The sequence below is a fragment of the Odontesthes bonariensis genome, chromosome 21, assembly GCF_027942865.1.
Source record: "Odontesthes bonariensis isolate fOdoBon6 chromosome 21, fOdoBon6.hap1, whole genome shotgun sequence".
Classification (NCBI taxonomy): domain Eukaryota; kingdom Metazoa; phylum Chordata; class Actinopteri; order Atheriniformes; family Atherinopsidae; genus Odontesthes; species Odontesthes bonariensis.
Genome location: NC_134526.1, coordinates 12,965,134 through 12,986,487, shown reverse-complemented (window position 1 = coordinate 12,986,487; position 21,354 = coordinate 12,965,134). Strand labels below are relative to the sequence as shown.

The 21,354-nt window shown below is 38.8% G+C and overlaps 3 protein-coding genes across 8 annotated transcripts in view; all 3 read left to right on the top strand.

Moving 5' to 3' along the window:
* Positions 1 to 159: 159 nt before the first annotated feature.
* On the top strand, positions 160 to 11,503 carry atp13a1 (ATPase 13A1). Its single transcript, XM_075454086.1, has 25 exons — positions 160 to 664; positions 1,676 to 1,765; positions 2,065 to 2,328; positions 2,414 to 2,569; positions 3,087 to 3,156; positions 3,246 to 3,352; positions 3,455 to 3,584; positions 3,736 to 3,791; positions 3,933 to 4,059; positions 4,203 to 4,340; positions 4,470 to 4,590; positions 4,746 to 4,903; positions 5,183 to 5,358; positions 5,436 to 5,546; positions 5,640 to 5,765; positions 5,854 to 5,962; positions 6,069 to 6,262; positions 7,901 to 7,997; positions 8,084 to 8,268; positions 8,428 to 8,542; positions 8,643 to 8,839; positions 8,957 to 9,099; positions 9,809 to 9,920; positions 10,010 to 10,153; positions 10,258 to 11,503. Exons 1-25 carry the CDS (start codon positions 311 to 313, stop codon positions 10,366 to 10,368), a joined length of 3,591 nt encoding a protein of 1,196 aa, XP_075310201.1. The 5' UTR covers positions 160 to 310; the 3' UTR covers positions 10,369 to 11,503.
* A 1,828-nt stretch (positions 11,504 to 13,331) lies between these two features.
* dsn1 (DSN1 component of MIS12 kinetochore complex) lies at positions 13,332 to 17,218 on the top strand. The gene is made up of 11 exons (XM_075453723.1): positions 13,332 to 13,379; positions 13,632 to 13,668; positions 13,781 to 14,036; positions 14,144 to 14,217; positions 14,508 to 14,580; positions 14,764 to 14,845; positions 14,959 to 15,015; positions 15,176 to 15,247; positions 15,348 to 15,498; positions 16,596 to 16,683; positions 16,785 to 17,218. The coding sequence occupies exons 1-11, from the start codon at positions 13,354 to 13,356 to the stop codon at positions 16,865 to 16,867; spliced, it is 999 nt and encodes a 332-aa protein (XP_075309838.1). The 5' UTR covers positions 13,332 to 13,353; the 3' UTR covers positions 16,868 to 17,218.
* Positions 17,219 to 19,444: 2,226 nt separating this feature from the next.
* Positions 19,445 to 21,354, top strand: part of pbx4 (pre-B-cell leukemia transcription factor 4) — a 28,579-nt gene continuing 26,669 nt past the window's right edge. For 2 of the 6 annotated variants that reach the window (XM_075453237.1, XM_075453236.1), the window contains exons 1-2: positions 19,446 to 19,548; positions 20,040 to 20,225. In XM_075453237.1, coding sequence (XP_075309352.1) covers positions 19,526 to 19,548; positions 20,040 to 20,225 — 209 coding nt within the window. In that variant the 5' untranslated portion in view covers positions 19,446 to 19,525. Of the gene's footprint in view, positions 19,549 to 19,988; positions 20,226 to 21,354 lie in introns of all 6 variants that reach the window. The other 4 variants (XM_075453234.1, XM_075453238.1, XM_075453239.1 and 1 more) reach the window with 4 other exon arrangements.

The window sequence follows — 21,354 nt, the reverse complement described above, 5'->3', positions numbered from 1 at the left end:
TGAGATTAGACTTAGACGAAAATTAAATTTCAATAGAATAGAAGAAAAAAAAAGTTTTTTTTTCAGATTCTATCGCGATGTGTTTTCCTGTGTCGTCTCTCCTTCTATAAGGCTCTGGTTAGCCCTTTACATTACGTGTACTTGCGTGTTTACGTACGCGGAAGCTACGGTCGGAGAACGGGCGATTCAGTAAACGGGTTCTTAAAGCAGGACAGCACACCGCACCGTGTGTAAAACCCAATTTTTACTAGCTACAGCACGACGGGGTGGTGGTGGATGATAGAGGGGGCCAAAGGGTAAGCAGAGTACAATGAACGACGCAAAGAAAGACGGGAGTATGGCTGCAGATGGAATGCGAGAACCGGGTGAGCTGCAAATGGCCCCCTCTGTTAACCACAACCAGCATGACAGCAGCACCGGCGACGAGCTGGTGAGCTCGGTGACGCTGTATAGACGAAGGCCCCGACTGCTACATGGCACCGTCCTTCCGTTTCTGGCTGTACTCTACCCGTGCTGGCTATATGTGTGGTTAGGAGTGTATGGTGCCTCCGAGTACCCGGAGGCAGGCCTCCTTGCGTTAGCCGCAATCGGGATCGCGCACGTTCTTACAGCACTCTCAGGTTATTGGTCAGTGCATGCGCACTGTTGGCTCACTTGTTCAAAGGTAAACATAAGCAACATAAATTATTGTGCGATAGTGTGTGGATATTCCAGATCTGTTTTCTTATATGCTTTTTCTCCCCATACCATTTACATAGAGGTTAAAGGTCAGAGACATAATAGGCCCAGGTGCAGAAGTACCAAGTACTGGGACCTATTAGATAAAGTTACCCGAATACTGTATACATGTCTGTTGTTTTGCCATTTGCTCTGGAAGACTATTTTTCCATCTCACTTTGTTCTTTAATTATATTATAATAGTTGTTGCTTAAAGCCATGCATTTTCTTGTTTTGGTATGGCCACAGATCTTCATAATTTTTTGAGTTTTACAAATAAGGTGTCAAAGTTTGATAGTAGTAAAACCAAAAACTTTAGTATATCGTTTCTTTACATAGCACTAACAATTTACCTGGCAATACCTGGTTTTACTTTCATCATTTTTAGTGTAACAGAATCTGAAGAGCCAAAATTATACAAATCACTGAATTCAAAATGTTGTACTATGAGTAATAATACTATGAATCCATGTTTGAAAACAAACCAAAATAAATGTTTAGTTGATTAAGTGAATGCAGAGACTGAAGATCAGATTTGGGTTACAAAAGTTTGTGTGAAACGCATATATGGAATCATCTTTATAGAGGATGGTTGCTAAAGTAATTTAAGCAGTTGCTGCTTTGTACTGTCATTTTCGGAAGGCATTTAGACCAATATTTTGGCTGAAATGCAATGAACTATATGATCAGTATTGTAGAACTGCACGGAAAAGAAAATAATCATTGTGTTTTCTATATGTGAGTATGAGCGATTTATGTATAAAAGCATTGCAAGTCGCCTTTCCATTATCTACCCTGTTGCACCATCATGTTACTTTAATAATCCAAAAGGAGCAAACCAAACACTCCCTATAGAGTGAGTCTCTTGTGTTTTTGTGGCTACAATAGTTTGGGGGTAGGTGGGGAGTATTTAGTTGAAATTATGTGTGAATTTGTCATTGTTCATTTGTAAATGCAGGAGCCAGACCCAAATAAGGCTACGCTGGCAAAGGTCATTCCCACCCCCAACAATGGTTCTGCTGAGCTTGTTGCACTACAGAGGGACAAGGTTAGTTCATATTTTATCACTCCATGTTGTCTCTATTGGAAAGATATCCCAATTCTTATATTTTGTACCTACAAAGCTCAAGGTTTTGACACATCTCTTAATTTTACCATTTGTGTCAAAGCTGTGATCACCTGTCAGATATCATTAATGCTTTGCATCGTATATAAGCCACTTTTTAAGTGGAGGTGATTCTGTTAGGGTTTTTGATTTTTTTTTTTTCTTTGCAGACTTGTATGTTTTTACTTTTCCTTAAAGCTGTAATTGTAACTTTTTTTTCTCTCCCCTCTTCTGATCAAAAGGACGACGATGGGGAAAGGATTTTATCCTTTGAGTTTCAAAAGATACGCTACATCTTTGACTACAAAGAAAAGAAATGTTTCTTTACAATAGCGTTCCCCATCAACAACCCAATGGGTTACTTTCAGTCATGGCGTGGATACCAGGAAGAGACTGAGCTCAGAGTTGCAGAAAAACGATACGGCACTAATCGCGCTGAGATGATGGTGCCAGACTTTCTGGAGCTCTTCAAAGAGAGGGCTACGGCTCCCTTTTTTGTTTTCCAGGTACGTCTGTGTTTGTGCTCAGATTCTGACTGGTTTTGTAGTGGATGTTTTAAAAATGTTTTATTTACCCCGAACCATTCATCAGGTGTTCTGTGTGGGACTGTGGTGTCTGGATGAGTACTGGTACTACAGTGTTTTCACACTGTTCATGCTTGTGGCATTTGAGGCCTCCCTGGTCCAGCAGCAAATGAGGAATATGTCAGAGATCCGTCGTATGGGAAACAAGCCCTACATGATTCAGGTAAGCTTGGTCAAATGAAGAATTTATTGCATGACTTATTTGTTGTTATTGTATTAAAGTTGTCATTAAATGATATAGTATAGTATTAGGTCTCAAAGTATTCACAAATGAGCAAAAACATCAGTTGATGAGATAATATTTTGTTATCTTATGAAAACTTGTTGAGGTGTAGAGTATATTAGTTGTAACAATTTTAAAGACTTAAGGGGCTTTTACATGGGGTAGATGATTAGAACTTGCCGGCACTGGTCCAGGGATGATCAAGGAAGAAATATGTTCAAGCTTAAATTGAAACTTCTGACACACAAGTGAAGAGTCTATGGATAACATCTTGTCGTCAGATGCAACAGAACACATTTGGAGCTTGGAGATCCCTTGTCTCAGAGGATCAAAGCTGCTTAAGTTACAGAAAAGGACCAATTGAATATTAGGCATTGGTTTTCATCATTTCTGGCTCATCTGTTTATTTCCCATTTGTTGAAAGTATACCAAATTAAGTGGATGTACTTGATGACAGGTATATCGCAACAGGAAGTGGAGACCCATTTCTAGTGATGAACTTGTCCCTGGAGACATCGTCTCGATAGGTAAATGTCCAGTCCAAGTTTTCAATTCTTCTTACCCCAAACATCAACTTGACTTTGTAAGTTTAAAATGTTTATTCTCTAACTTGTAGGACGGTCGCCCCAGGACAACCTGGTACCTTGTGATGTGCTGCTTCTCAGGGGTCGCTGTATTGTGGATGAGGCAATGCTGACTGGAGAGTCTGTGCCACAAATGAAGGTTAGAAACAAGCATAATGCACAGATGATGATACAATGTGTAGTTTAAACAGGTTTTTTTTTTTATACTGTCACACTAATACTGACATTATATTGTGTGCAGGAGCCAGTGGAAGACTTGGACCCCGAGCGAATTCTGGATCTTCAGGTAGACTCTCGTCTCCATATCATCTCTGGTGGGACAAAAGTGGTCCAGCATAGCCCACCTTTAAAGGCCAGTGCTGGACTTAAGCGTAAGTTATTATCCCTTTATTCAGTTATCTGTTAATAGGGATTGTTTTTTTTTTTGCTGTTAATTCAATATTGCAATATTGTGCACATATTAATTGTCAAGATAAGTTTAACATGAGTTGCATGCTCTTAAACCTTTTCCATTATGTTTAGCTGTAGACAATGGCTGTGTCGCCTACGTACTGAGAACAGGATTCTATACCTCTCAGGTAAAGACTGCATAATGATTCTAGATTGATATGCTCCTTTTTGCCATTTGGTGTTTTGGTTTTTTTAGTCTTCTCTTGAAAACATTGTGAATGGGTTGTTAAGTCATACAAAATAATGTGGGTTGACAAACTTTCTTCCAGGGTAAACTGTTGAGGACCATTCTCTTTGGTGTGAAGAGAGTGACTGCTAACAACCTGGAGACTTTCATCTTCATCCTCTTCTTACTTGTGTTTGCCATTGCTGCTGCTGTCTATGTGTGGGTAGAAGGTGAGGTGCACAGAATCAGCTCATTAAGATGTGATTTTTATTTATTATGCCAATCATTGCAGTCAAAGTCACTGCTAATAAGTAGGGATGAGGGATAAAGTTGATTCCAAAAAGGGTGTTTGTGTTTTTTATCCTCCCCTCAGGGACCAAGGATCTCAGCCGGAATCGCTACAAGCTATTTTTGGAGTGTACTCTTATCCTCACTTCAGTGGTTCCACCAGAACTCCCCATAGAACTTTCTCTAGCAGTTAACACGTCTCTTATTGCCCTTGCTAAACTTTGTAAGTATTTTTGTTTCTCTTTCTGGCTTGATTATAGAATATTTATCACATGAACTTATGACGCAGCTTCTAGTATTAAGTTTGTAAGGCAGTGTTTCATTTGAGTCTACTTCTTCTACTTCTGCTCAGATGTGTTCTGCACAGAGCCCTTCAGGATACCATTTGCAGGGAAAGTAGAGGTTTGCTGTTTTGATAAAACAGGAACACTGACTAGTGACAGTCTGGTTGTACGAGGGGTAGCCGGCCTCAGGTAAAACCTGTTTACTCTTATCACAGTTTAGTTTTAAACAAAAAAAAAAAAGTAAATTACAAACACATAGCATTATATTATAGTTTCGCTTTGTTAAAGTCGACATGTATTTGCATTATAAGGGGCTTATCAATTCATTTTTATGTTAATGACAGGGAAGGAAAGGAGGTGATGCCTGTCTCTGAGATACCAGTTGAGACACATCGGGTAGTGGCCACCTGTCACTCACTGGTTACTCTGGATGATGGACAGCTGGTGGGAGATCCACTGGAGAAAGCCATGCTGACTGCTGCTGACTGGACTCTTACTAAAGGTACCCACTAAATGCACAGTGCAGGGCAGTTGTCAAAAGGTCATGTACAATTTATGCTCTTGTTGGTGTTAGGCTACATACAACTTTGCCTCTCGTAATTACATGTGATACATTTGATTTTAGGTACTACCTTTCAACAAGCATCAAGCTTGGTGCTGTAATTTGAAAAGTGCATCTTAAAACAGGGCAGTTTATCAGATCTCCTTTAAGTATAAGTGCTAGTATCTGGGTACATTTGTTCTTAAAGATACAATTAGAGACTCTTATCTCTCAAATCAGATGAAAAGGTGTTCCCACGAGGCATCAAAACCCAGGGACTAAAGATCCACCAGCGTTTCCATTTTGCTAGTGCTCTGAAGAGGATGTCAGTGCTAGCCTCCTATGAGAAGCCAGGATCAACTGAGCTCTGCTACATCTCAACTGTCAAGGGTGCTCCAGAGACGCTTAGAGGAATGGTACATACTGACATCTTTTAAACATACTCTCACATCATCCAGCTAAGTTGAGTAAAACCTAACATGACTGGCTGCAGTTTTCAGAATGTCCGGCAAGTTATGATGAAGTCCACAGAGAAATGTCACGGGAAGGCGCTAGAGTGCTGGCCCTGGGCTACAAGGAGATCGGACACCTGAGTCATCAACAGGTTCAATATTTAGTCTTTGTCCAAAAATTCATAGACTGTCTGATATGTCATGTCTGAGAACAGAACTGAGCTGAATCTTTTTGGGTCACGTAGGTTCGGGAGATGAGTCGAGATGTTCTGGAATGTGATCTTCATTTTGTTGGGTTCATGGTTGTTTCTTGTCCACTCAAGAATGACAGCAAGGCTGTTATCAGGGAGATCCAAGAAGCTTCTCATCATGTAAATAAGTTGTAAATGCAAAATTGCAGATACACATTCAAATAAACAGGGTTTTATGATGGGTAATTTTAATCACATCTTCTTTCAGGTGGTTATGATCACAGGAGATAACCCTCTAACTGCATGCCATGTCGCAAGAGAGCTTCACTTTATTCAGAAAGAGCACACACTTATATTGCAGCCAAGCCCCAATCAGGGTAAGACAGGTATCTCTGTACAATAACATGCTCTACCAGAGTACTGCAGTGGGTGTTTTAAATAGACTGAACATGAATTGTGCATCAATGTTTTTTCCTTTTCCAGGTGAGTGGCAGTGGGAATCCATTGATGGCAGTGTATCTGTATCACTGCCACCTCCCTCTGTTTCTTCGTTTGTGCGCCAGTTTGACCTATGTGTAACAGGGGAAGGGCTGGCCAGATTGAGCTGTGAAACCCGGCTACTCCACAGCCTACTGCCACATATACAAGTGTTTGCTCGTGTCAGTCCAAAACAGAAGGTAGGTCTTAAATGAGCTGTTTTTACTTATGAGTTGTGTAGTCTTAGCCATCTTTAAAAAGACAAACAAAAAAAAAACATTTTAAAAACCAAAAATTACAACAGACCCTTATTTCTGTGTCCCATTCAGTGTGTCATGTCAAGTCAAGTCAAATTTATTTGTATAGCAAGTGCTTTACATAAAATAAAAGCATTGTAGCGGGGAGTGGAAGAAGCATTAAAAATACATAAAAGAATATAAAGAGAAAGAAATAAAATTATTAAAACCATTAAAAACAAGCAACAGTCTAGATAAGTTAAAAGATACCATGCAGATTTCATGCATAGACACATGAGAACAGAAATGTCTTTAACCTGGATTTAAAAATGTCTACATTTGGTGAAAGTTTAATCTCCACTGGCAGTTTGTTCCACTTATTTGCAGCATAACAGCTAAATGCTGCTTCTCCATGTTTAGTCTGGACTCTGGACTGGACCAGCTGACCTGAGTCCTTGGATCTAAGAGCTCTGCTGGGTTTATATTCTCTGAACATATCACAGATGTATTTTGGGCCTAAACCGTTCTGGGATTTGTAAACCATGAGCAGACTTTTAGAATCTATTCTGTGACTGACTGGAAGCCAGTGTAAAGATATTAAAACTGGTGTGATGTGTTCAGATCTCTTAGTTAAAACTCTAGCAGCAGCGTTCTGGATGAGCTGCAGATGTTTAATGCTCTTTTTGGGAAGTCCAGTTAAAAGAGCATTATAGTAATCGAGTCTACTGGAAATGAACGCATGGATGAGTTTCTCCTGGTCTTTTTGGGAGAGAAAACCTTTCATTCTGTTGATGTTTCTGAGTTGGTAAAAATCTGCCTTAGTGACAGCTTTGATGTGGCTGCTGAAAGTCAGATCTGAGTCTATCAACACTCCGAGGTTACGAACTTGGTCAGTGATTGTAAGGTCCAGAGTCTCAAGATATTTACCAACGCTGACCCTCTTCTCTTTGCTACCAAACAGAATGATCTCAGTTTTGTCTTCATTTAATCGTAGAAAATTCTTTCTCATCCAGGTGTTTATTTCCTCCAGACACTGACACAGTACGTCTGCTGGGCTGCAGTCGTCCGGTGACAGAGACGCATAAAGTTGTGTATCGTCTGCATAACTGTGATAATTGATGTTAAAGTTCTGTAATATCTGAGCCAAAGGGAGCATATACAAGTTTAACAGAAGAGGTCCAAGAATTGACCCCATGTCATGACTTTTTCTTTTTTTCTTTCCCAAATTGCAATAGTAGCTGTAGAAACATCAGCAACATTAAATTATTTATTTATTTATTTTAAATTAACAGCTACAATGAAATTAGATAGCAAAATAAATTGACCTCCTTCAAATACTGTGGTCAATATGAGGTGTTGTGGTTTTTGTGAAAGAGCAGACCTTCTAAAGCAGTGATATCTATGACAGACAGAGCGGGAAAGAGACGGACAGTAGTCTGAGTAAGGTGCCTTTACAATGCAGCCAATAGGCACACATTTTAATTCGAGAACACTTGGTCCCTCTGAGATGCATTTTGAAAAATACAAGCAGCCGGTACAATTGGGTATGGGGTGTGGATCTTACTGTATGTAACAGTGGTTTATTCACCTGATGTGTTTTAGGAGTTTGTGATCACCAGTCTAAAGGGGCTTGGTTATGTGACATTGATGTGCGGTGATGGTACAAATGATGTGGGAGCTCTTAAACATGCTCACATAGGTAAGATTTCTCAGTCATCATTAATCTATTAGTTTCTGTAAATTACCTCAGCATTGAGAAATTATGATAGTTTGGCTTTTCCACAGGTGTTGCTCTGTTAGCCAATGCTCCTGAACGCATGCCTGAAAAAAAGAAGAGGACAAGAGAAAAGGAGGCATCCACATCAGAATCCAGACCTTTACCGCCTGTCAGTTCAGGAGCCAAATTGAGCTCCAGGGCAGCCAGACAGCGAGTGATGGCCCAGAGAGAAGAGCAGCTCGCAGCACAAAAGGTCGTTACTTTTTTTCCCAGAAACTACAAATTCCTTCTTCTTGAAACTTGCCTTCATGGCTGCGTGCTGATGACCCATCCTATTTTATTCTACAAAACAATTACTGCTAAAAACTTAAATTTGTACTCTGCTGTAAATATCAATATTTTTCTCTGACAGGAGAGGATCAGTCAAGTTCTACGAGAACTTGAAGAGGATCAGGTACAAGTAGTGAAACTCGGTGATGCCTCCATCGCTGCCCCCTTCACATCAAAGCTCTCCTCCATACAGTGTAGTAAGTAGCTCATTGTTTGTCATTTCAGCTCGTATCATAGTTAGCATAGATGCAGACACGAAACTGCTTCCCACTGCTGAAGAATATTTGTAATCCCCAGTCTGCCATGTAATAAAGCAAGGCCGTTGCACTCTGGTGACAACACTCCAGATGTTCAAGATCCTCGCTCTCAATGCTCTAGTACTGGCCTACAGTCAGTCTGTCCTCTACCTCGAGGGAGTCAAGTTCAGTGATTTCCAGGCAACTCTGCAAGGCCTGCTGTTAGCCGGATGTTTCCTCTTCATCTCTAGATCAAAGGTGAAAATTCAAGTTTAAATAAGTATATGTAATAAGTTGTCATCTCTTTAGAATCTAACACATCTCTGCTATTTTTGCAAACAACCTGAATAAGAACTTTCCCCCCCGTTTACGCAGCCTCTGAAAACATTGTCACGAGAGCGGCCCTTACCAAACATCTTCAATCTGTATACAGTGTTGACGGTGCTGCTACAGTTCGCTGTTCACTTCTGTAGTCTTGTGTACCTTTACAAAGAAGCACAAACCAGAAGTCCACCCAGGTAAGATAAAGTAAGACCGGGCAGTATAAAAAACAAACAAAAAGGCAGTTCTGCAGATTATATTCAGGTGTGTGTTCTGATTACACTCACAAATTCTAGCAGTGGGCTCATTAGTATTCTGCCTAGTTAATAACATTCGACACCAGAAGTGATGTAAAATATAATGTAAATACCACTTTTATTAATCATATTCCAGTCAGGATAAAAGTTCCTCATATAAACTCTTCAATCAGGCCAGACTGGTCCGATCTGGCTCAGTCAAAATGAAATTTTAATGTTTGAGTTTGAGTTTGAGAAGGGACAGTTTGTGAACCTTTTGATTATGTGACTAGTGGGAAAATGTTTTCTCTCTGATTTGAATAAATATGTTCTTTCTGAACATGCTGGAGCCAGTTGCAAGTAAGGTGACTTGAGGGCAGGAACATGATGTGAGCAAAATTTCTGCACATGCCCATACCACCTGAACTGGCTCCTTAAAGTAGCCCTTGAAGTCCTTGAAGATGGTGCTCATTCTAAAATACATTGAACTGTTTAGCAAATGCTTATGTGCTTATGTTATTCACCTAATTGTCATATCTAATTTAATTTATGTTCTAATCTTGTATTGTCCTGGAGATTTTTTTTTTTTATTATTAAAACTCTTTGTAGTCTTGCTCATTGGGAACATTTTATGAATACATTCTAACATTTAACATATCCTTTCTTGCAGAGAGGATCAGTTTGTAGATCTTTATAAAGAGTTTGAACCCAGTCTAATTAACAGCACCGTGTACATAATGTCAATGGCCATGCAGATGGCCACCTTTGCCATCAACTACAAGGTACTTATTTTAAATGCTTCTAGCAGTTGTTATTTCTTCATTAGGTATATTATTATTCTACTCAAAGCCTCTCTATTTGTTTTTGACAGGGGCACCCATTCATGGAATCTCTAAGTGAGAATCGGCCACTTTTGTGGAGTATCGCCTTGTCAGGTTTAGCAATTGTTGGGCTTCTTTCTGGTTCCTCACCGGAATTTAACGAACAGTTTGCTCTCGTAGATATACCAACTGAGGTGAGCTAACGGTATCTTTACCATAATATAATAATGTTATTATGTTATAATAATGTTACACTTCATAAGCTACTGTAACCTGCTTACTGTTTACTTCCTTGCAGTTCAAATTAATCATCGCCCAAGTTCTGCTGGTGGACTTTGTCGCCGCTCTGCTGGTGGACCGTGTCCTGCAGTTTCTGCTTGGCAAAGGAACTCTCAGGCTGCCTTCTTGAACTCAGTGCCAACAGCAAACGCTGCCCTTATCAACCAAACTGTAAAGGGAGAGAAGACTTTGAAGGGGAAAGAGAATTACAGCTGTTGTGACATACACAAGACAGCTGAAACAGTCATGGCATGTCGTACTGTTCGCTCTGTTTATCCCCTCCTTCGTACTGCTTTGCTCCTCCCTAATCCTCTCCGTATCTAATTTTATTGGCTCTGTTTCAAATCTTTTTTTTTTTTTCATAACTTTTTTTTTTTTCTACATTACTTCCTCTTCGTCTGTCCCTCCCAACTGCTACAAAAGGCCATGAAGACAGCAGTATTGACTGGAGTGTGAAATTGTGCCAGCCAGAGTGAAACCTTCAGGCACAAATAAGGGGCATTCTCCAAGAGAATTGCAATAGTGTTTTGGATTTTTTTTTTTTGTTTTTCCCTCCTTGATTTTGTAAAAAGTGAAAAAGACCTTTAACAAACTTATAAAAACTTATACAAATTAAGAAGTCTGCTAAGTGTTTCATCGAGTACTGATGGAAAAGCTAAATGTGTCCGACTTGTCATGCGTTATCCTGTTCCCAAGAATTGGTAAGTAAAAATGTATCAAGGTTTAACAATACAGTCAAACTGTACATAGGTTTATGATTTTTTTAAATCTTTTATATCATGAGATGTATGACCCTGGCCAAAACAAAACTGCCATTGCATTAAGCGTCAGCTGATCAAAAATAACTACAAATTTGCAAACTTTGTGCTTACCTGCCAGCTCATCTACAACACATGCAGATACCAAAATGATAGGCTACAGATAACTGTCATTTATTTTTCAAATGTACTTTTTCAAAAATGTTTTATATAAATATGAGAATGAAAAGCAAGTAGAGCAACTTATAAGCAAAAGTAATTCATATAAACACTGTTCCACTGAATTAAGAGCTGTTCAAAGCATGGGATGGACCATCGAGTCTAAATGGTTCCCACACACTCGCTTAGTGAAATTCATACAGTCAAGAATATACAGCTTGAAGGCTGTCGCATCAGTCATTTTCTGAGAAAATGCTTGTACCCTCGTATTAATTGCTGTGTTTTTATTGATAAAAGAGACTGATACACTTAGATAAAAGATGATGCGTGGTATTTTTCTCATGGCTGACGTTGTACTGTGATGAATATTTTATAATGATCACCTGTTGTGGCATTTCAGAATTAACCATAAGATTTTTCTTACTAATCAGTGTAAGTAAAATCACTGATCAGAGTTGGCCTTTCCTTTCATGAGCCATCCGATAACCAACGCCTCGTCTTTATTGTTTTAAAAAACTTGTGGAAATTGGTATATTTGACCTTACCTGACTCCCGCCCTCTGAAAGGGAACGGCCCCGCGTGTAGTTGGTGAACGCAGCCAGATGACGTGAGTCAGGTTATATTTGACCCTGCTGAGACAGAATTTATATTCGATTACACCATCTTTAAAAACCAGCATGAAGAGATCTGAGATGGTTTATTTTTGGTATACTCTTGTGCATTTGCAGGCAGTTTGTATTCACCAGATGGCTGCACTTAGTGATTATAGGTCTTGATGCAATTTTGAACTCCTCTCAGCAAGGACAAAAAATAATTGAATTTTCCATTCCAAGCACTCGAAAATTGGACAGCCGCTATGTTTTACAAGCAACAGGATGGAAGAATGAGAACTTACTCACTATGGTGCCTGTCAGGCGAGTTCTGGTGCCATAATGATAGTGATTAAGAGATGTGCAGTAAGCACTGCAACCTGATAATAACTGTGAAACTCCATAGAATAGATCAAAACTGCCAACCAGTAGCCCTGCACAATTGGAGTTTGTATAGAGATAGTAAATAATGTAATGTAGAGCTAACTTGTCTTATATCTTCTGGGCAAAGCTTCACAATTTTATAGATGGACAGATTTGATAAGTAAACTGTTTGTTGTAAATTTTTCAATGTAAAATATATTGCTGAGTGAACTAAAAAAAAAAAAAAAAAAGGTCTTTGAGCAAGAGATATCCGAATACTCTGACAACAAGATTTCAATGAATGAAACTGATGAAAGACACCAGAACTGTCTAACAGAGACAGGAACTTTCCTGTATTGTGTTTGAGAAGTTATCTTGGCGAAACCATGGTTAAAGCTGTGAAGTTGCTGAGTGAGTTATTCTCTTGACTTTTTGGAGACAAATATCAAATGTGTCTGAGGATTTGAAAAAGAATTGCATCAAGTTATGATGTTTGCCAGGACTGAGCCTGCCTTTGCTGACATGGGATGAGAAGCAGGTGATGATCTGTACAGGTCGTCAGTCCAGCACAGGGCAAATAATAGAGAGACAAAGAGAAATAAGCTGCAAAGAGAGAACTTTTTTTCTAATTTACATTTCATTTTAGTTTTTATATGCCATGTGTTTGTGCCATAAGTAATTTTCTGATATTTTACTAAGCTTTTGAAAGTTCCTAAATATTGAGATCCTAAAAAGAAAAGAAATTATAAAATGTAATTTAAAAAAAAAAAAAAAAAAGGGAAAATCAAGACGGCTGTACTTTATGAAATCGTGGTTGGGGCTTACCTTAAGAACAAATATGTACTTGCTCTTGGGACCTCAGTCGATATACTCGACTTTAATTCTCATATGGCCGACTCTTCAAACTACTCTGTGATCACAGTCCGCAATTGATTTTCCATAACGTTGAATTACTAAATTATATATAATTGGGGAGGTTGGGAATAATCGTGAGCAAAAATTATTCAGCCCTTTTTATAAGTTTTTTTCACACATTCTAGTTGATTTTTTTTAAATGTACATAATATCGTATATAACTTGTTATAGCAAAAGTCTTGCAAAGGAAGCGTTTTGTAAATATTAACAAATAACTTCTGCGTTACTCACCCTCATTCCCCCTCAGTACACTACGTTTCCCATGATGCTTAGCCGTATTGAGCTTGGCGTGTTGAGCGCGCGCAGAGGGGAAATCTATTTGAAATTAAAATGGCGGAAAAGCAGACGAAAGAAGGGCAAGTATCTTGTTTTTAAGCTTGTGCTAATAGCAATTCATCTTTAATAATCGTGTTGTCCTGACAAAATGTTGTAAAAACATTTTAAGCTAAATTGAACTTCTGTCTTAATCTTTAAAGTTTTGCCGATAGCATATTGTTTTAGTCTGCAGTGCTTTCTAATGTAAACATGTCGGCTAAATAACCTAATTGTTCTGTTTTTTTTTAGTTTTTTTTAACGGTTTTCGGTTTATTCAATACATATTCTTGTAGATGTGGAGGTGTCACCTCACCTGAAGTCTCGAATGAAGTAAGACATGTAACTTAAGTTTAAACTGGAAACATTTAAGTTTGCAGCATCTCAACAGTTCACGGATTTAATTAACCGAGCATCATTGGCTCTTGTTCTGCTGCACACCAAGGTCAACGCAGTGACACAGTCAACGAAAAGATGCTTCTCCACAAGTCCAAGCTTAGTTCCCCCAGCCAAGTCTCCCCGTACCGACATCTCGCCTACAGCACGGAGGTCAGACGCAGGAGAACAATTAGAGACGGACAAACCACAAATGCAGACCGGAAACTCAGAGGACCCCGTCAGCCCTACTGTACGGAGAAAATCCTGGAGGAGAGCCACCATAACCCGACGCTCCCTCCCTGCCCTTCCTAACCCATATCAGGGTGAGATATATCGGACTTTTTTTTTGTTGGTCATTTTAATCACCAAAGTGTGATCATGGAGTGTTTGTTTCCCACAGAATAAATACATATTTATACATCTACTCTAGCTTTGTGTAGGAGCATAAGTACATCCTTGTCACAGCAGGAGAGGCTTGAGAAACTTTCGGAAGCTTCAATGATGGTAAGTGGAGTCACAAGTGTTTCACTAAATATATTGTGTCAAATTCAGATGTAGGTGTGAAAAATAAAATGCTCAGTCTTAGTAGTGTTATCTGTTTGTGATCATTTTCACTTAAACCCATTAATACGTAAATTCTCAAGGTATCAAATGATATTCCAATGATGCTGCTGCTATAAATGAGTGAAAAGCGTGTAAGGGTCTAGGTTATATTGGGTTAGTGGCTCATGAAGATATTGTTGTTCTATATTACTTGTTTACTCTTTCTCGAATCACCTCTGTTTTGTTTCTAGCTGGCAATGGAAAGAACTCAAAATACCCTTCAGTCAGTGCCAAAAACTTCACTGGAGTCTTTTCAAAAACAAGGTTAGTGCTTCATTAGGTATATATTCCGTAGAGCTCTGTATTTTACAGTAGCCAGCTAAATTATTCATCCCCAACTGCATTCGTAATCCAATGCAATGAGCTTTAGTCATTTTGCTGGCTATTGTGATTTACTGATACTCAAATTTTGGTTTTAATTTATGTTTGGATTTTTGTTTGATTTAGTTGAGTACATCCAGACAGAATGGGGTTCCCTCGCCAAAATCAGAAACAAAGAACCACCTCAACTTCCTTCAAGTTCAGCTAGGTACTGTAAAAGTGTCTTTATGTAGTGAGTTCTCATTGTGAATTATACAGATTCTATTTTTTGCCCACAGATTAAAATATAACATTGAATGTTTGGGTGTAATTGTCTTACAGTTCCAGGGGACCAGCTGTGAAAAGAGCAATGGAAAATGTCCAGAGAGCCATCAACAGGTATGATGTTCTTTGTAATCTTATATCCCGAAGTTACTGTTTATTCTTATTCATTAAAAGTAATGCTCACCAAGCAATCGCAGAATAATCACAGAACTCATACATTCATATGTAAGGAGGAGAGGGGGAGGCATGACCTACAACTTGTGATGTGTTTTAGGCTCCAGGCTGAAAGTGAGTCTTGGGAGGTACTGTTGAACAAACACAGAAGCAAAGCAGAGGAACTGGAAAGGTGAACACATTTACTGTCATTAAGGAATCCCGTACCATTACTACAGTATTGTGTCATACTGTCTATTGACTGTCTATTGACTACTGACTATTCATTGCAGGAAGGCTGAGATGGGGCAGGAGACGGGAAGCATATCCCTAAACTCTACATCCATGGCCCAGTCCTCACAGTACCTTGTCATACAGAGTAAACCTGACTACCACAGCCTTCTCTGTAGGCAGCGACCCATGCTGCATACTATGGCAATGATTGTATGTTTGAAAGTACATTTTTTAATTTATTATTATTGAAAGATCTGAAATGCATAGTTTCAGTCGGAAGTGTACATGCACCCAGCAAAACAAGCATGTCAGTAGTGACATGGTAACGGTGTGCTTGCAACAATTTGCAGTTTTAGATCTTCCTTTTCTCGGGCAGAATGATCGTACAAAATTACATGTTTGATAGGAAAGGGTTACAAAGCTGCAAAGATTTACATATAGATTAAAAAATCTAAACTTATCTCACAGTACCTCATCAAAATTATTTATACTGCTGAAAAGTAGGATCTTTGCCAGGAACCAGCTGGTTTTATGAAACTCAGCCAATTCTACCAAAAGAGTGGTCAAATATCCAACTTTAATTCTGCCAGAAGCTTAGGTATGGTTACGAAAAGCATCTTATCCAGTTCAACTTGCCACGATATGTTCATCCACATTATGTATGTTGTTAATATAAATTTGAAACCCCTGCCATTTTCAGAAAATCTAATAACTTAACATTTGTATACCATATTCTTGGTGTAGTTTTGCTCTCGGAAAGATTTCAGCTTTTAATTGTACAATCACGGCTCTATGAAAGATCAGTTCAAATAAATAATTCCGAGCCTAATATTGCCACGCCATTACTTTTCATAAACTGACTGGATCTTTATAATTTGTAGAAATGATTGGTTTAGCAAAAGTTTAAATCGGAATTATTATTATTTTTAATGTTATATTGTTCTTACCAGCTTGGTGGTGTGTGTTTGGTAAAATACAACAATGGAAGAAGTACACTTTGGCTGTGAGTAATGAAACAAACAGCAGATGTTATGATAATAACTGAGTTGATTTAGTCTATACCACAGCCACACAACCATAATGGAGCAAGTGTAACTTCTAGCTTTTGAGTGATTTGCTTTTTATGAATGCCAATGTTACTTTTCCAAGCTCCAAGCTGAATCTAATAATTATAAGTAGATTTTATAATTAGTTTGTATTTATCAATAATTTAAGTATGATGATTACTACTTCTCAGCTGTGAAGATATCTGTACTGAATTCATTAGGACCTGTGTGTACATTTTTTAAACATCTTTTTCCCTGTAGATGGACACTCAGTGCAAAATGATAAGAGAGCTTCTTTCCATCAAGGACCAATCGCACTTATTGGTGAAAGAGACCAGTGGCCGATTGGGTAATAATTTTGTTTGGCTTTTGTCTCTTTCTCTGTTATTTTTGCATATTCAGCAATGGTTGAGCAAATTAACTTATAAACTCATCAATGTCTCCTACCAGCTGAAGAAGCAGGATTCCAGAATCTTTCTTCAGACATCCTCAGGAATCTCATGTCGGCACCTTTATCAACTCCAATAATATAAGTATCCTGGTGCCTGTACAGGAACAGGCCTCTGCAGGACTAACATTAACTTTTTTATTCCAAGATATTTTTGTTTTGTATTTCTTTGATTTGTTTTTATAAACAACTACATAACTACTATGCTTTGTCAAGTCAGCAGAAGGTAATGTATGTGTTTGGCCAGCAGGTGGCAGAGGTTGGCCATACACAAAATTGTGACAAGCTTGGTGAATAGCCTGGGTAGATTTTCTGTTAATCCTGAAACAATTTAAACTGCTTGCTGTTAAGAAACAGGCAAATGTCTCAGAAATGTTGCCAATATTTTGCAAGACAAGACTATAGATTGTTCATAAAATAAACACTGAAAAAGGAATTCACCGTCTCTTGGAATTAATGGTGGTTCACAGTGGTGATGGACATCAGAAACCAGAACTGGTTTTGTCCAAATATAAATGGATGAAATACATTTTTGGATGTATTTACGATGGGAGTTTTAATACTGATGGGTGCTCTCTTCAGTATTCTCAACAGTGATGCAAAAAGCAGGACCAAAAACAAATACGTGGTATCAATTTGAAATAAAGTTTTACTAAATCTAATGCTGACATTTGACCGTTTTCTAGGTGAATTCAACAGGAAAAAGCATGAGGAAAATAATCAATGAATTTTTTATGTGCAGTTCTTAGAGGATCGTCTACATTTACTCTCTTTTGGTGCTGTTTATATTTCACTTTATCAGTGTCCCCTGACCATTCAGGAGGAGGCCCCTCCCCCATAGCGACTCACCCCTATGTCTTGCTTGGCTTGGTCACTGATGCAGAACGAAGCTCTGACATTGTACCAGTCAGTCAAAGCTCTGGTAGCTATCACATATCTCTAGATCCCATTCACTCATTAAAGTTTGTACTTAATTCATACTTTTGATTACTACAGTGCCAAGATTACCCCCTTTCCCTGGCAATACTGGAGTAGATGACTTTCCATGCAGTTATGATCCCCAATGTGAAGTAGGGTGGATTTCCCTTATAGTTGTACTCAAGGAGAGTAACTGGAGAGGAAAAGGACAAGCACAGAGAAGACAAGTGGGGTTGTGACCGTGAGAGTTGTGAGTAAGGGAGGATGGCACACAGCAGGAGAGATCGATTCTTATTTAGATGAAAATGAGGCTTGATGCTTGTGGGGTGAGAGAAGGGCAGCCTTAGCATCCAAATGAGTAGAGGTTTCACAGAAATGGTCCTTAAATGAATCGCCAACAAGAAGACAAAAAAGTTTAACCGACAGTCCTCTTACATATAAGGAAGATTGGTCTTGACTGTGATGGAAAATTGCTTTCTGATCTACTTAAAATTGCATGATCAAGTTGCTAACACAATTATTTGAATATGTAATATGTTGAGAGTTAAAACCTTTTTTTAAGGTGCTTTAGTTGTCTCTTGTCTCCACAGGTTATTGTATAATATATATATTTATATTGTTACAATAACACAGTCGTGCTTTCTATTTACATATTTAGATTTGTAGGATCTTGTTGTAGCAGTGATAACTTTTACATATGCACCAGGTATTTTGAATAACCATCTAGAAGCCCAAACTGTGACTTGTGCTATATGCACTTGCATAGAACAATTACTGTTTACTTTTAGTGTGTTCTCTTCTTGTTGTCTCTAACTTTAGATTGATTAGTTACAGATTGTAGTAGATGGATCATTGGAGAGTCAGCATAAACCACTGCCAGTGTTGGTCGTACTCCCTTATGCACACCCATCATCTCTTCTCAGTATAGCAAAGCTGGCTACTGCTCTCCTCCACATTCATGCAGTCATCCATTCGTCTTGGAAAGCTGTCTCTGTGATCTGAGTGATAAACAACAACAGAATTGCCCAGTTTGCAAAAAACAAGGACACTTATTTTCAGTCTGCTGTCAACATTTTCATACTGAAAACTGATGGGATGTTTCATTCGTCTGGGGTTGAAGGCAGAATGATATTCTGTGCCTGGACTGTCTAGCTTTGGGATTGAATTCTGTACTGGAAAATGGCTCACTCTGCCCATACATTTGCATATCAGTAACTTTTTTTTTTTGAAAGGCACAACTTGCAGCATTTGACCTGACTGAACTATATTTTATTATAATTTTGTACACACGTGTGAGCAGGGCTGTACCTGTACAGAAGAACAGGCGTGAATGCTTGCACAAAGAAATCCTTATGCAGTGTTTGCTAATGTTTCATCTGTATTAGGAGCTTATTAGAGACTCGTTTATGTCACATCCCCCGTTCTTTAAATGTTTATAGGAACATTTAAGGTTTTGTTTGGGAAAATCTGTTGAGTGAATCATTTCACCTTTATAAGGGAAAAATGCTGTAACCAATTATGACAGGAAAAGCACTGCTGATGACGTAAGGGGGTATCCATTTGCACACCCACGAGGAGCTCTTTGCCATTCTGGAGGAAAAATGCAATAATATCTAAAACCCTAATAAACTTCATGTTTTCGTACTGTTTCAAACATTTCCCAAAGATAAAAATCCATCTATCTTTGGCGGCTGGTCTTTCTATAGTAGTTTGCTCGCGCCCTCCCACAAGCTCGCGCTCTGTGGTGCTATGAATTTAATGGTCAAGGCAACGCACACCGCTCGCGCAGAAGAACATCCCACATACTCGCGCGACATCAACAACAATGGCAAACCGTTTTCTGTTTTGGTAAGAGATTTCTCATCGGAGGTATACGGTCCGCAATTGTATATAGTTATGTCTATTTTCCTTCTTGAATAGGCACGTTTCATTTTAAGACGTGCGCATTCGCTTGTGCTTATATTTTTCGTTTTACATTTTTTCCCCGAAAATGTGCGAGGCGCTGTTGGCAAGCTCACACAGTCTGTGCATGTGTGTCCCTGCTGCTTTTCTGCTCTGCTACTGCTACTAACCTAGCTGCTCTTCGCTCGGTGGTTAGCCAGCATTAGCCTGGCCGCGTTCATTGACTTTAGTAAAAAGAAGAAGCACGCGCGAATGTAAAGCATATCTGTGCGATCTCATTAATTAAAACAGTTAAAAACTAATCGCTAATTGTCGCTGTCGGGTAAGGTAAGACGTGTTGTATGATTTGTCGTGGAAAATACTTTGCTTGCTAGCTAATAGGCTAGCTATTTGTGTGTATTCTTCGACTGAGGAAAACGGCGAGTTTTCTTTGAAAGTATGGATGATCAGACCAGGATGTTGACGGGTCTTACCGGACTCGGTGGACTACCACAGGCCGATGTCGGTGACCCAGACTCGGTCAGGAAACAGCAGTCCCTCGGTCAACCGCAACAAGACATTGGGGATATTCTACAGCAAATAATGGCCATCACCGACGAAAGCCTGGACGAAGCACAGGCCAGGTAAGACATACGAATAGCCATTTGCCACACTTGATAGCTGTTATATATTTAGGTTCAGGTGTTTGTGTGAGACGGTCAAATAAGGCAATGTATGATAACCGCATTAATGTAACTTGTATTTAATGTAATTTGCAGCTAAATAGATTACGTTAATTTCCATTTTGTTCTCTATAATGTCCATGGAATCCACATTATTGTTTTAGTTTGTAACGAGATATACATATCTACAACAAATTTCGCTTCCTTTTTCTATTGTAGTCTGTAAACATACTCACTTGGTGGTAATTACGTTATGGCGCCACGTTCCTCTTAATTGGTTTATTAGTGAAGTGTCTAATTAAAAAGTTTACGCTCCGATTCGGGTCTGTGACAATAACACCCGAAAGGCTCCAAAATGATCTCAACTCTATAACACTATAACGATAAAAAAAAAAAGAAGAGAAGAATGGATATTTTTCTTCAACCGACTGTTTAAAGTAAAATTCTGTTTGAATACTTTAAACACTTGATTTTCATGGATTCCCTCCATTACAGCAATGATGAAAACGATCGAGAAGTATCGGTTTTGAAGAAGTTGCTTAACTTGCGTCAGTGACAACAATCTATGTAAAATTACAAAAAGAGTCTTGTCAAATTGTTAAAGTTTCCAGTGATTACCAAAAGGCTGTCCAGTTTTTTTTTTTTTTTGTTTCCTTCAATGTCTAACCTTGTGAGTCTGATAATATTTGTGTAATCAACGTTTGGTAACAGTACAAATAAGTGGAAAATTTAAGGCAAGGTTGGGAATCACTTAGTCCTGAATATCAGCCAATTGTTGTATGTGGTGACAGCAATTATTCATTCATGACTCTTCATATATTGTTGTATTAAAGGTATTTTAACGTTTCATTGTTGTCAGCATGCATTGCACAGAGTAACTGACTTGCACTCATTTGCCATGTGGCTCAAGGAGCATAAGGTCATTTTCAAATGAAGCATCAGTATTTCAACAATAGACAACGGTCCACAGCAAGACTGTGGCCACAGTGTGATGTGTCATTAGCTAGTGATTTTCCACCCAACATTTGACCACCTGGTTCTCTTAATTAATTCACTCCTCTTTCACTCCCTCCCTCCCTGGTGTTCATCC

Coding starts and splice junctions, on each gene's coding strand:
- dsn1 (XM_075453723.1), top strand. CDS start 13,354: ATGGCGGAAAAGCAGACGAAAGAAGG. Junction 14,037..14,143: donor CCTTCCTAACCCATATCAGG/GTGAGATATATC, acceptor CATCTACTCTAG/CTTTGTGTAGGAGCATAAGT. Junction 14,846..14,958: donor CTTCCTTCAAGTTCAGCTAG/GTACTGTAAAAG, acceptor ATTGTCTTACAG/TTCCAGGGGACCAGCTGTGA.
- atp13a1 (XM_075454086.1), top strand. CDS start 311: ATGAACGACGCAAAGAAAGACGGGAGTATGGCTGCAGATGGAATGCGA. Junction 1,766..2,064: donor TTGCACTACAGAGGGACAAG/GTTAGTTCATAT, acceptor TCTGATCAAAAG/GACGACGATGGGGAAAGGAT. Junction 8,269..8,427: donor AGCAGCTCGCAGCACAAAAG/GTCGTTACTTTT, acceptor TTTCTCTGACAG/GAGAGGATCAGTCAAGTTCT.